The sequence below is a fragment of the Bombus bifarius genome, unplaced genomic scaffold, assembly GCF_011952205.1.
Source record: "Bombus bifarius isolate JDL3187 unplaced genomic scaffold, Bbif_JDL3187 scf7180000008165, whole genome shotgun sequence".
Taxonomy (NCBI): domain Eukaryota; kingdom Metazoa; phylum Arthropoda; class Insecta; order Hymenoptera; family Apidae; genus Bombus; species Bombus bifarius.
In genome coordinates this window covers 1,584,916-1,599,170 of record NW_022884487.1, presented here as the reverse complement: position 1 = coordinate 1,599,170, position 14,255 = coordinate 1,584,916, and the positions used below count along the sequence as shown (strand labels likewise).

At 29.0% G+C, this 14,255-nt stretch overlaps 1 protein-coding gene across 1 annotated transcript in view; it reads right to left on the bottom strand.

Moving 5' to 3' along the window:
- Positions 1 to 14,255, bottom strand: part of LOC117209018 (ATP-binding cassette sub-family G member 1) — a 35,295-nt gene that overhangs the window by 18,808 nt on the left and 2,232 nt on the right. Inside the window, exon 2 of the mRNA XM_033450577.1 lies at positions 394 to 810. Within this exon, the coding sequence (XP_033306468.1) occupies positions 394 to 613 (220 nt within the window). The 5' untranslated portion in view covers positions 614 to 810. The remainder of the gene's footprint in view (positions 1 to 393; positions 811 to 14,255) is intronic.

Genomic DNA, 14,255 nt, shown 5'->3' with positions numbered 1-14,255 from the left:
GAGAACCACTAACCTAATCTATTACATTTTTTATAATAAAATAGAAAAAATTACGTTAACTCATTGAATCTATCAAATTATCTATTCCAATTAATCTCTTTATCTTATGATTTTTTTTTATTTGACAATAATATTGTTTCGCTTCTCGGAATACATGGCTATACATAACTTATACATTAGGTTTCTTATAATAAAACGAAACAAATAGCCTCAAACAACTCTGAAATACTGAATGATCCCTTTATACATACTTTCAAAATCTAATTCATTTTTCTATATATGTATGAATTCACATCGATTTTAAAATGTTCAAAACACGTCTATTCGTATTAGACATTTTATCTAATCTACTAAGTTTTTCACAATAAAATAGAAAAAATAATGTGAACTTACTGGGTCTTAACTGTCGAAAGGTCCATTCTTTTACTCTATATCGGACGTCATAAAAAGCGAGGTCCACCTCGGGCTTTCTGGGGAAAGAGTATTTATCTTCTACGAAATAACTGTCTTTCGCGGCAACTGTCACTCCGTGTACGTCATCGCGGCTGTTGTGTTCGACCTGACAGCAGCTTAACGACGATCGGGATGGAGAACAGTGGGCAGAAGTGGTCATCGTTCGATAAACTACGTTTGGGGTTTCTTTCCACGAGTGTCGCTGCGTTCGTTCTGACCACAATTCACGTCTGTAATCGCATGTCTAACACAGCACCAATGATTCTGTCCTTCTTCCCTCCCTTTCGATTGGTCGAGTCCCGATGGTTTTGATTTCCAACCGATTACTGTTCGCACATTATTAAGCCACGTGCTCTTCTGCAATAAGGTAAAACATACATAGGTATAATTAATACATTCGCATCATACTTATAATGACATTCTTTTAAATGATAACGTGAACAGATATAGGAAAACCAATCTAAACATGCAAATAAATTTAATAATTCATAATCCTTATCTTTTTCTTTGATCACTACAACTACCGATTTCTAACGGAGTAACATTTTTTAAACAATTTATTTTAGTATCAAATTGTTGTAGTTATACGAAAGTACGTATTATCAAACGATATAACAATTATAATGTACTTTGACCTTATTAATCAGTATGTAAATGATATAGTAAATTCAACAGTGTGCAAATATTTTTTATAGTCACTATATTATACAGACAATAATAATTAGACTGCGGATGTTTATCCATCCATGTGATTATCCATTGTAAATTATCCATATTTTTGATAAAGTATAGTATCCGGATTACAAAATTTTTGATGCTGAATATGTGCTCTGAGAGATACTTTAGAATGCTACAACCGAAAGTGAGGACATTTTTCATGGCAATGAGCAATTTTGAAAATTCGGCTTTATAAACATTTGGTTAACCGCGGTCTTAAGTATTAATTATAAAAATCTGCATAATATCATGTTCATATCGAGCGGTAAGCGGTAAGCGGCAAAGTTATGGCACAGCCAATGCCATAAAAATTCCAGAAAATAAAGGATAATCCAAATTTTATCCACTACAGAGTACGCTATAAAACAGGTTAAGGATATTAAATTGTAAAAAAAGAGTCGGTAAAATCCATAAGAACGTCATACATCAGCAGGCTGATTAAAATTTTTTGCGCCTTGTTTATGTGAAAAAAGACCCTCATTTTTGAATTCAACGAACGAAAAAACAACTAAAAAGTATCATTCTAGTCGAATATGTCGCAGCCCTGGTACTATAACAAAGGGTTTATACGGTAAATAGAGTTTTGTGACACTTTCGTTCTTTACATAGTATCTAAGTAAACATTTGTTTTGTCTATTAAATGTAATAATGAATGGTTTAGTTTAGGTATTTTTCTACGTTATGTGCATTCTGCACATTTTCGTATACTTAGATTTTCTATATATAGGTACATATAACGTAAACAAACGTAAGAGAACCAATATGAAAATTTAACCTTTGGGCTATATTAATTTATTATAATAATATAAAAAAGATAATAATCAAACTGCCTATGTTTATGCACCTTCGTATTTCTATGCATATAATTATTTTTGTCGTATCTTTTTAATCTTGATTTACTGTTTACTGGAACTCTTTAGGAGAAATATATACTAAAGGTCGATAGTTTTGATTACTAATATATACGACTATACAAATATTTTAATTTTCTATCCCAACTTAATTTATTTGCTTATATTACCTTGAAAATATTATTACACTTTGAGGTTACGTAACGTTATAGAAGGTACGTCACCGATTCAGCTTTAAGGGATTAATATGATTTCATCTGATGTAGTAATGAAAGTATCGTAAAACTAGAGGTCGCTGGTATTGGTGGCATAATACTTGTATATACGTATGTTAATGTATACTATGTGTATAATAAGCAGACTTGAAATCATAAGAAGGGTGAGAAAATGTTTGTAAGGTGCACAACGTATCCTTGCAATTGAAATTCTAACCATAAACTTGTAACACGCTTAATGTTGCTAAAAGATGATATATATATATCATCTTTTTTCGTTAAGTAATAAAACAGTAGAAATAGTAATAAAAACTACAATATAAAATATAAACATAGTAAAGGTAAAATTAATAATAGAAATAATCTTTATAACATTGATTATTAACATTTCCAATGTTGACATGTAATAAGTTTTTTAGCAAATTGCAATAAAATGCTTGTCAATCATAGTTAAGGTAATAAATATTTATCTTTGCGTGGTTTCCCCACGATTAGCAAGCTGAACATTAAGAAAAGTAAAAAAAGACATTAGAAGAAAATATAGAACCAGCGTAAATAAATCAAATGCATATGCAAATCGCTTGAGATATCTTCAACGGATACGTTGATACTTAAGATTAAGATTACGTTGAAACTTAGACACAATACAACGGAAAATCCAACTACAGTACCATAAAAATGTTCTTGATTATTCGCTCGACGAAAATTTTATTTTTACAAATGAATATTTTAACTTTGTTTTATAGGAAATTGAAAACTTAAAAAATGTATAGAATGTACATAATGTGCAGCAATATATATAGAACACCTGAAATATAGTACCTGGTGTGATATTTACAGTATGAAAAAAATCTCCATTAAAATACCATTTGTTTAATTTTATTCTTTAATTTATGAAAATATGAAATTGTGTTCTTCTATAAAAGATAAAAACAACTTATGCTTTAGCCATATGCTTCTCATATAAAATATGTAAAGTATAATACTCGCTAAGAATAAAATAATCTAATCCAAAATTCTATTTTATTAATTTTATTTATAAAAACATGAAGTTACAGAAATAGTCTAGTCATCAACATAAAGCTTTTTCATGAGATTATACGCGATCGAGACACGTCATTATCGGTTTCATCTTCCATACACGCTCCAGCCTACACACAAAAGAAGTGCTTATGGTGGGAGCGAGCAGCTGAAACGAGTGCGGATACTCAGTCGTTAAAAGAAACCTTCGAAGACAACATACTTAATACAAATCTACAATTTAAGTTTATTTGTAGATTTACCTATAAATGAGTATAACAATATAACATATATATATATATATTTTGTACCATCCGTTGGTCTTGTATTTTTAATTTTCCAAATGATTTTTATAGATATAACGTAATTTATTGTCACAGGGTTAATGAAATCTTAACAATTACTATTATTATTATTAAAGATATATATTATATATATCTTTGTGTAGTAATTGTATTATAATTTTTATTATAATATATTTATTAAAATATATGTTTATTATAATACAAATCAAGGCTGAAAAGCGGGATTTAATAAGTGAATTAATTGCAATTTTTTCAGATTATAAATTCAAGGAGATAGAGAGAAAATGGGAGAAACTGATTACGATGATTTATTACTTGTAGTTGCGGATAAATGTCTCGAATAGAATACGTATATTGATTGTCCAGTAACGAGAAGAATAAATGACAAACGTCGCTGATTATGCGTTAAGGTTTGTTGTATTGTAATTATTGAAAAGCTGATACTTCCATCCTTTTTCCTTCTTTCTTTCGTTTTTAACGATTTGTATTATACATCAGTGTTAAGTCAAGTGTCAGTTCTTGTCCCAATTTCCAATTTTATATAAACAATACAAAGTTTATAATAAAATTTTGAAAATTTAATAAACAATAAGTAATTTCACCTTTATACCATAGTAATCTCCTCTTTCGAATTTTTTATGAAATATAAAAATAAAACAATGTTCGAGAAGTAACACGAATAGCATCAGAATTCATGAATTATTTCTACATAACTTCCGCTAATGTTGTCTTGACAATGAACGAGTTGACGTTGTAGTGACGCAGCGAAATGTTACTTTTATTCAGCAACCTGAACCTCATCAACTATCCATAGCTCAACTCTGTTAACCTATTTAGGACATTTGATTTATAATTTTTTTTATAGTCAATTCACATCATTTAACTCTATCGTATTCACATTATGATTACGAAAAGAAATTCCAAAAATTTACTACACATGTTTTCTTCGTTTCGTATTTACTATTTCTTCTTTCATCTAGATTTAGTAATTTTATGAAGTTTGAAGAAATTGCAATATTTTATAGTACTATGACAAATTACTTTTTTCTCAAATTGTAAAACTTCTTTTCTTGCATACATTTTACAGCTTACTTTATCATTGGTTTAATAATAATGTTAATATATTTACATATATAATAAGTTTGTTTGATAATGTTGCATTTGCGCAATTTTTACACATTATTTCATTACTTTATTTTTAACAGATTAACATGGATGCCTTAACATTTTGCGTCTTTGATTTCTTTGCGAACGAAACATTCCTTATTGCGAGTAACTAAAAAGCAACGAAGACTGAAAGATAATCCTGAGCGAAGAAGTCATGAAACACGAAACACGAAAAGCATGCGATAAGAAACTTAAAAATTCACAGATAGCAAAAGTTACCACGTCTCGGATATCCTACACTACTCTCAGTTTGTTTAACCGAACACGTATTTTAAGCGATTAATATTATCAATTGCATTGAGGAAAATATATAAATTGCAATATTCGAAAATTATTGAATAATTATTGTAGAAATTATTTAGAATTATATATTTTAAAATTAAGAAATTGTAACTTCAAATAATCTAATGTAAAGTGTTAATGATCAAATCATTTAACATTATATAACCTAGCAACAAAAGAGAGTTAAAAGAATAGGTTATATTAAATGATCATATGATTAATATAAAAACCAATAAGCTTTTAGGAGTTCTTCGCTGTATATAAAATTATATAAATAAAAAATATATATATATCTTATCATATAATATAAGTTTAATTTATTGAAACTGATTATATACAGTATATATATACTGTTATATATATGTTATATATACATATATATATATAACATATATATGTTATATATACATATATATATGGAACTGATTATATACAGTATATATATACACACACACTGTAATAGTACCTACAATTTTTTGCAAATATCTCGAAAACTAAACGAGACCGACAATTACACGTATAGAAAAAAATTGTTCAAACCTTGATTTCTATAACATATCAAAAAATTATTGAAATCGAGGAGAAGGGAACGATTCTACAAATTCATTGAAATATTAACAGACTGCAGAATTTGACGCAAATTGTACTTATTTTTTATGTTACATGTCTTCCATGTTTTATATATAAATAGATATGTTACATATCTTTATATGATTTGTACTCTGTTTACAGCAACGTATGATTCATAAATTATGATTCATAAATTATGATTCATGATATTTTTATATAATAATTGCCGTACAATCAGTTTATATCAAACATAACCGTCCAGAACAATTTGAATTCATAATATGTGTCATAAGAAACGTGCACAACAACAAAAATGAAATAAAAATGTATTTTATAGCGATCTTCACGAGATGAACAAGAAAATTTTAGCATTCGGAAAAAAAAGATCTTAGTTACAATACGACAGTAAAAATTTCAGAATTCCGTTAGATACATCTACAGGTGGAGCAAAAAAGATATCGGAGTATTAAAAACATTGTAAGAGAATGAACAAAGGAAATGAATAATAAGCAAGTAACAAATTAACGAATAGTATTGAAGATATTGCTAAAGAGATTTGTCAAGGATGTATCAATTATTGATAACCCTGTAATTGATAGAAGACTTCACGGTTATGTATCCTGGGGAAAACAGATTAATCACAGAAGCATAATGATCTTGAACTACAAGTTCTCTGATTCATATGTACATATAAAAGCACCCGGAGCCGAGGTCATTTATCTATAACTTCGTATCACGCTTATCTTGCTCGTATCGTATCCTGAATGAATACAGCCGAAACAAATTACTTCTCCATCTTTCAATGTACCCTCCTCTTTTACGATTACAATCCTCTCCTAACAAAGATAGTATTCTGTCATTCGAAATAATAAAAAATTATTTGTTTTATTAAACAATTATTTGAAAGGAAATGGATTCAAATATTTTCATTGTCCTGTCTATAAAAGGCCAAGGATGGACATTCACTGCATACTCTGCATGACCATAACTACTCAGTGTTGAATATTTATTGTATACTATATGTGACTATAATTATCCAATGGTGAACGTTCAAGGAATCTTATCGTAACTATAGTTATTCAATGCTGAGCGTTTAACGAATATTATACGTGACAATAATCTCTCAGTGTTGAGCGTTATGAGCATATTATGCATAGCTATAAATATCTAACATAGAATATTGTCTGTGCCTGGCAATGTATAAACATCCCGCGTTAAGCGTTTAACGAATACTATGCTTCGTTATAGTCACTGAACGACAACTGTACTCTCAAACACTTCATCGCTAAATGTCCATTGTTCTCTATGGATGACTATAGCTACTTCAGTTGTTCAATATTGAGCGTTCGCTATAAATTACGCGTGACAACAACTATATTTGTTCAACACTTGACGATGAGGGTTGACTATACGTGACTATAACTATGTACTGATATTGAACTGTGTTACCGTTGAATGTATCATATTCACTGTATGCTGTACCTGACTATAAACGTCCAAGAGTAAACGTCCACTATATATGTTACTACGTGTGACTATAATCATTAAATTGTGCTGACTATGAATCATTTAATCACCGAGCGTTCGCTATGCTTTATGTCTTTGTTGAAACATTTATAATTCTGAAAAGTTAACTGAAAAGTTAAAGTCCAACATTTTTTAATGATCTGCTCACACGAAAACCTTTTCTTTATATATGAATAAAAGTAACAAACATTTAACCCAGGTCTATATGTTATAATACTTTAATGCTGTGATAGTAAAGATTAAGCATAATAGGAACTTCGAAATCGCTACATCACTGAACTATACGTAGAATCAGCATTGAAGCTTAAATCGAGGTCATTCCGGTGAACGGCCGCTTTAATGCGCACATTCGATTGATGCAATTGTTTTAAGAAGTAGAGACGATTGAAAATTACGAAAAGGATTTCGATATTCCGTGAAAAGGATGGAAAGTATCTATCTCATCCGTGAACAGATACTTGCGCAAAATAACATTCTGGTCGAGGTTTTGCAATCAACTTAGCAACTCCCCTTCAAAAATTACGAAAACTTATCTGGTAAATATACTCGTTGTGATAATGGTCCTAACGTCATTCTATTGCACGTACTATCGTAATAAACATAAATTTCTTATATAGCTTCTAATGTTACACTATTGAATTTCTCTCATCAAACTATTAGACATTGATTGAACAAGTTGAGGGACTTTCTAAAAAAGAGGATTTATAAATCAATAATAAATGTACTTACATACATACACAGTATTATACATAAATTTAAGATGGATTTTTCTCTTTGTATTCTAAAAAATGATATTTAAAAGAATTTTAACTGATATCGAATAGAAAAAGACAGTACGACAAATAAACGGTGTTTTAAATTTATATAATGTTAGTTAAGATTCTTTACAATATAGCTTTTGAGATGTAAGGTGAGAAATATATCTAACCTGAAACTTTTAAATACCATTATAGGTGCCAAGTCTGTTTTTTAATCAAATGGTAAAATTATTGTGGAATTTTCATTTAGTTTTCAAATATAAAAATAACAAAGTTCTTTAGAAGCTATGATTGTAACATGTAAATAATAAAAAAACTAGAACTAAAATTACAATCTTTACTATAAAAACAATACAACTTACAATGCGCTTACATTTTGTTTCATGAACTTTTTTCATAGAAAGCTTGTCATTTTCTATTTGTTTGAACTCTGACTAGAAATGAATAGAGTTAAAAAGAAGAATCGCTTTCACTCTGTTTCCGGAGAAGAAAGCAAATCCTATTTCACATCATATTTTTAGAAAGTTTTACAGCGGTGCACGGTTGTTCTCGGTAAAATGTTTGAGACGTCGACGACGTTCTTCGTTGTCCCCTGAATGCCCCGTGTTTTCACTTTAAAGAGTGCAATTAATATCATGGTTGTATTCGACGTATGGTAAATTGGTAATGACAAATAGAATGACGCGTCGCGTACCACGGTAACGAGTAATGTCATATCAATTAATTGATAGTGAAAATATTATATTACGTAAGTACTACAATTTAACAGGATTCTTCTTTTTATTAACATTTATTATTTTTTTTCTTGGTATACAAATTAGTATCTATGAGTTGGTTACAAGAACATTAGGAATGTAATTATAAAGGAGAAAGATATCAACCTATCAGTATTCAATGTTTCTTAATATATGTAGATAAAAGAGATATCTGTATATATGCTAGTAAATTAGAGAAAACATCATTCTCTAAGACTTTTTAATATTTACGTAATATTTTTCTTTTTCTAGTGTGCTTTAATTTTTATATTTTTGTGAAATTTTTAAGATATTCGAATGTAATTACAATTTCTTTCCATTTCAAGTGGGTTGTAATCACATCTATATGAAAATAATTGAAAATGCCATAATGAATGATAGTTATCAGTTTTTAATCTTAAAGTTAAGAAGTTGCTTATCAAGAATACGATTTAGATTAAGGTCGCTGTATGTCAAAAAGAAGATGAATGACGCCTTATGATCGACGAAATTTACTTCTAGTAAAATTTACTGACAAGTTTCTTACATTCTAACCGAATAGCATTACAGTGAAATCATACAACTATAAAAGATATTGATATCCCGTATCTTTTATAACATTCTATTTTTTCTCCTGGAAATGAGTCAAACATCATAAAACAACCAGTCGAAAGCGCACTTTGAACAAATCGAATTTTTGACTTTTGTTTATTTACCAGTTATAGTCATAAGTAATAATTCTTGCAGAGTCATTATAGTTTCAAGCTATATATCACTCACGCGTTTCTTCATTGAATTGGAAATCGTGAAAGCAACAGGCCATGTGAAATATTTACTTCAGGCGTTATCGATCCCGCGATAGATAGTCCATGTTCAATTATTCTAATGTAATTCAGTGGCAATAAGCTATTTTAATTCGCCTACTATATGCGATTTCGTCAACATCGAATAATCGAGCGCGATTTCGTTAATATTCCCTAGTCTGCGCAATGTTATGTGACATGCGCTATTACGCTTTTCTTCTCCCGTCCTCCTTTGCGTACGGAAGCGAGACCAATACGAAGTTACGCAAACATTTCTAAACATTGTGAGATGGCAATATTTTTGTTAATTCACAGGAAAGTTCATGGAATCTTTTTATCGATAGTAATATAATATAATCTTGCAAAAGTTTCAGATCATGTTACATATTGAACATACTTTATATGAAATTATAGACTCGTATCTAGAAAATTATTTTAAAAAATATTTATTATTTTGATTTCTAATCTACAACAGTAGCGAATCAACAGTTTCTGATGCCACGTACTCTATATAAATCCACTCAATATACATGTTAACGTAGAAATATTAGAAATATAGAATTAATAAAGTATATATTAAAGAAAGATTAAAAAATAAAATATATATTAGTAGAAATATAACGTAGAAAATACAAAAATATTCGTATACCTAAAAAGACACTTTTTATAGAAATAAAATCGTGCAAAATTTCACTGTAAAGTTAACACAAATTATGTTAAGACGCCTGAGAGTTTTTGGTTATTACTTTACATATTAGAAAATAAATATACGTATTATAGTTTCACATTGGAACTTAAATTACAAATCCAATAATATGTTTTTCACAAAAAAAACCTTGAGTCATTTACCTATTATTCTATTCTACGAATCTCACAGTGCAAAGTAATAATCTCGAGTTGATAGTGTTTTTATGTTATAATTATCAAACTGATTCCCCTATTTTGATAGTCTGTTTCACGTGGGAGTATAGTTGTCACGTTGGCAACTATGTCGGCGTAAAAAAACACATGTGCTACAATTATAGACAGTCGTGCTTCTATTTAACAAAAAACAGTATTTAACAAATAAAAGTATGTATTGTACTCGTATTTGTTTTTTCTTATTTTGCCGTATGAATTTTTATTATTTTAATATTATTCGTCTCCTTTATTGTTCACGTTTCAAACATTCAGTTTAGTTTAATCTTCGTTTCATTTTAATTTCATATTGTTAATGTCATATGATTGTTCAAAATAATTGAAAATAAGTATCACAAGTTTTATTTACATACTTGCTAATTTCAGGAACGAAATATTCACGTTCTTTAGATTCCAGAAATAAAAGAATAGGAAAATCGAAAAAGGATTAAGAAAATATACATATAAGCCTCACAGAAGGTACCTGATTAACTCTATAAATTGAAAAGTAGAAAAAAGTGATGATGTTGCACACGCTATTTGTTAAATTTACCTTGGAATTTGCTATTAATATTTTTTTATTTGGTAATAAATGAACTTACGGAAGTAATTTGTTTTTAAAAAATTAAACATTAATCTTGTACTTAATTATGAAATCAAACTAAGAGATTAATAACAAAGAAAGGGGCTCATATAACAATCTCCTAGCTTTATTTTTTTCAAAAATAGCATACCTTTATTTTAATTTGTTGTACTGCATTGCATCAACTTTCACGTGAATTTTTATTTCGTTCGCGACTGGTATTTTTCGTGCGTTATGCGTTGTTCGTAAATTGTCAGAAGCATATTTAAAATCCATGTACATATAACCGTGCACATCGATCTCACACAGCCCAACCTTCGGGTATAAGTTCGCCTACGTTTTCCTATCCTTCCAGTGTTGTCACACATTGGATCACAGCCTTGTGTTACAACCCTAACCTCGTCATAGTCTACTTTAAATACACACGGTACGCGCCATAATAAGAGTAGATATGGCAACAGTGCCAGGTCTGTCACCACCATGTAAACATAACCTAGGTAGTATGATACCTTGACGAGTATTTTACGATTTTATGAAATGTTTGTGGTAATATATGTTGTCAAGATAACTAATATTAAATAGTGAAATAGGATGCAGTAAAACTATTACTATATGCTATTAACTATTGCTATAAGATAAATAATATTAAATAGCGAAACAGAATGCAGTAAAACTATTACTATATGCAATGTAATAGAATACACATTCCTAACCTATGAGAATTCCAGATCAGGTGAATATTATAGAAGGAGTCCTGATTCAAAAAAGGTTAGAAAACGCTATACTAGAATGTGCTACAAAAGCTGCTAGACACCCATTTTTAGTTAATATTTCAATAACAAAACATATCTTCCTGTTATCGTTAAATATTACGTTATACGTATGAGCGATAAAAAACAGTTATGTTGGTAAACAACAAAGATAATCTGGGTACATATTTCTCATGGAAATTTGATGATTTAACGACACAACGATCTTTCCTATCACTCGTATATTTCGAAATTTTAAGATTATCTTGAATTTTTTAGTCACATTTTTTCGCAACAAACGTTGCGAATTACATCACAATTGTTTTATGCATTAAAATGGTTATTGAGTGATTTTTAAAGGAATTTTATTAATTAGTACAATTCCATACACATTATCAGTGCATTATAAATGGTGTCCTTAAATGAATGGTATATTTGAGGAGGAAGTTATTCACGTTTAAATAGTCACTTTTAGAAGTGTAATTAGAATTCATATAGACACATAAATCTCTAAATTTACAAGATTAAAAGATATTAAATAAAATACCTATAGTTTTCAACAGCTCAAACGTAATTTATACGTATATTCATTAAGATATCGTAGATTTGTAACTAAAATTACTTAAAACGATATTAAGCGAAAATTAAATCGGCTACTAACTTGAATGTTTCGCATAATTCTGCATCTTCTTTAATTAATTAATAAACCAGTACGCAATCGAGTTTCTTCTAAATTCGACCTTCTAAGATTCCGGGTCTCATTAACACGTTACTTGCCAGACCGATCTTTGGTTATTTTCCGTTCAGACGTTGGGCATATATACTACACGTTATTACGAATAATAGTTTTGCTTATGCCACACAATTTTTTTAATAGTGCAAACAGTATAATTATCAAGAAAAAAGTGTATTGTCTAAAATGTATTAGACATCAAAGCAACAAACTTAATTTTTAAGGAATTGTTTTAACAAACACATGGTTGAACATTTGCTCTACCAAAATTCCAAATGGCTTAAATGGAAAGTTCAGCGTGGGGAGGATACGCTCCATGCGGAACGGAACGTGTTAAATGTTATTCTTTCATTCCTAATCAACTATCAATAATACGACACCGGAAGGGCAATGAACCATTTTTCATAGGAGTTATGAGATTCAGTAGGTAACCTAGAATTAACAAGCAGAAAGATTATAATAAACAACTGATCACTATATAGTTTAAAATATAATTTCGGAATAAAGATGTTTGAAAACTAAAAATTTGAAAAATTTATATCTGAAATTGCAAAATATTTTGTCTCAATATGAATCTATTTATTATCTACATTGTACTTTATTATTACTGGAAAGACAATTAGGATACCTTAGATTCGTAGAATTTGCAGGACTTCATTCCGACTAACTTATGAAATAGTAATGAGCTTTCCTTATAAAGATTTATGTTTTCATGTATATAATTCGCGATGGACACACGTTTGACCGTTTGACATAAAATTTCATAAGTGGCGAAAAATTTAATTTTCACGAAGATCCGACATATATATGATATGCGCATGCGCGTCTCATGCACCGTGGCGCAAGAAAATTTTCACGATTTTTCTGATTTCTTTATTTCAATCGCACAAAAATAATATGGTCATGGTTTCAATAATAAAAATTAAAATGAAACGTTTCGAATTTCACATTTGGGGAAAAGAAAAATTGTATTAACCAATCTTAAAAATTTATATATTAGGTAACTTAAATTTCGTAAGGATAGTTTCACGGCATTTTGTAACATCATTTTCACACTGTACACTATTATAGTATATAAAGTAGCTACAAAAGTATTTCTGCACCACTGCATTTATTATATTTATGTACTATCTAATTAGATCCAACTATAATCTTTGTATCATTTAGTAATACTTACAAAAATTTGATATTTTGGGAATTAAATGTAGTACAAAATAGAAAAACGCTTTTTTGGAAAATAAGAATATGCACACTTTATAGCCACTGTATACATATGTGCATTTTTCGTATTACTTTCTTTAAAATTATTTCATGTCCGTTTCAGAGGAAACTATGGTGATATTTCAAATCTATTTCTATTTCTGAAAGCTCAACTTGATTATTCTAAGTTAATTGTTTCCATCATTTTTCATTAATTATAAATTGTATCAGATGGTTATATTGCAATTGTATCAGACGATGATATATAATATGTGTATATATACACACTGTCATTGTTCATAAAATCAGCAATAATCAGGGTAACGAAGAACAAGACAAGACAAGAGAAATACCTATGTCAAATGCAAAGAAGGCTTTAAGTATACAGTACATAATGTATACTCTATGTATACTACTACTATACTATACTTTATAATATACTCTATGTATACTACTATATAATGTATACTACACGTATACTACTACATGTATACTATATATAATGTAAATATATATTCCATACATGATTATTACGATGATTAACTCAGGTCACGTCCAAGATCAATATTGAATTTAATAAGAGTTGAACTCGGATAAAGATTTTTATTGCATTAGTAGGAAAAGTAAATAAAGATATCTTATGAAGAAAAATATCGATTATTAAAAATTTCATATGTTGGTATATGTTGGT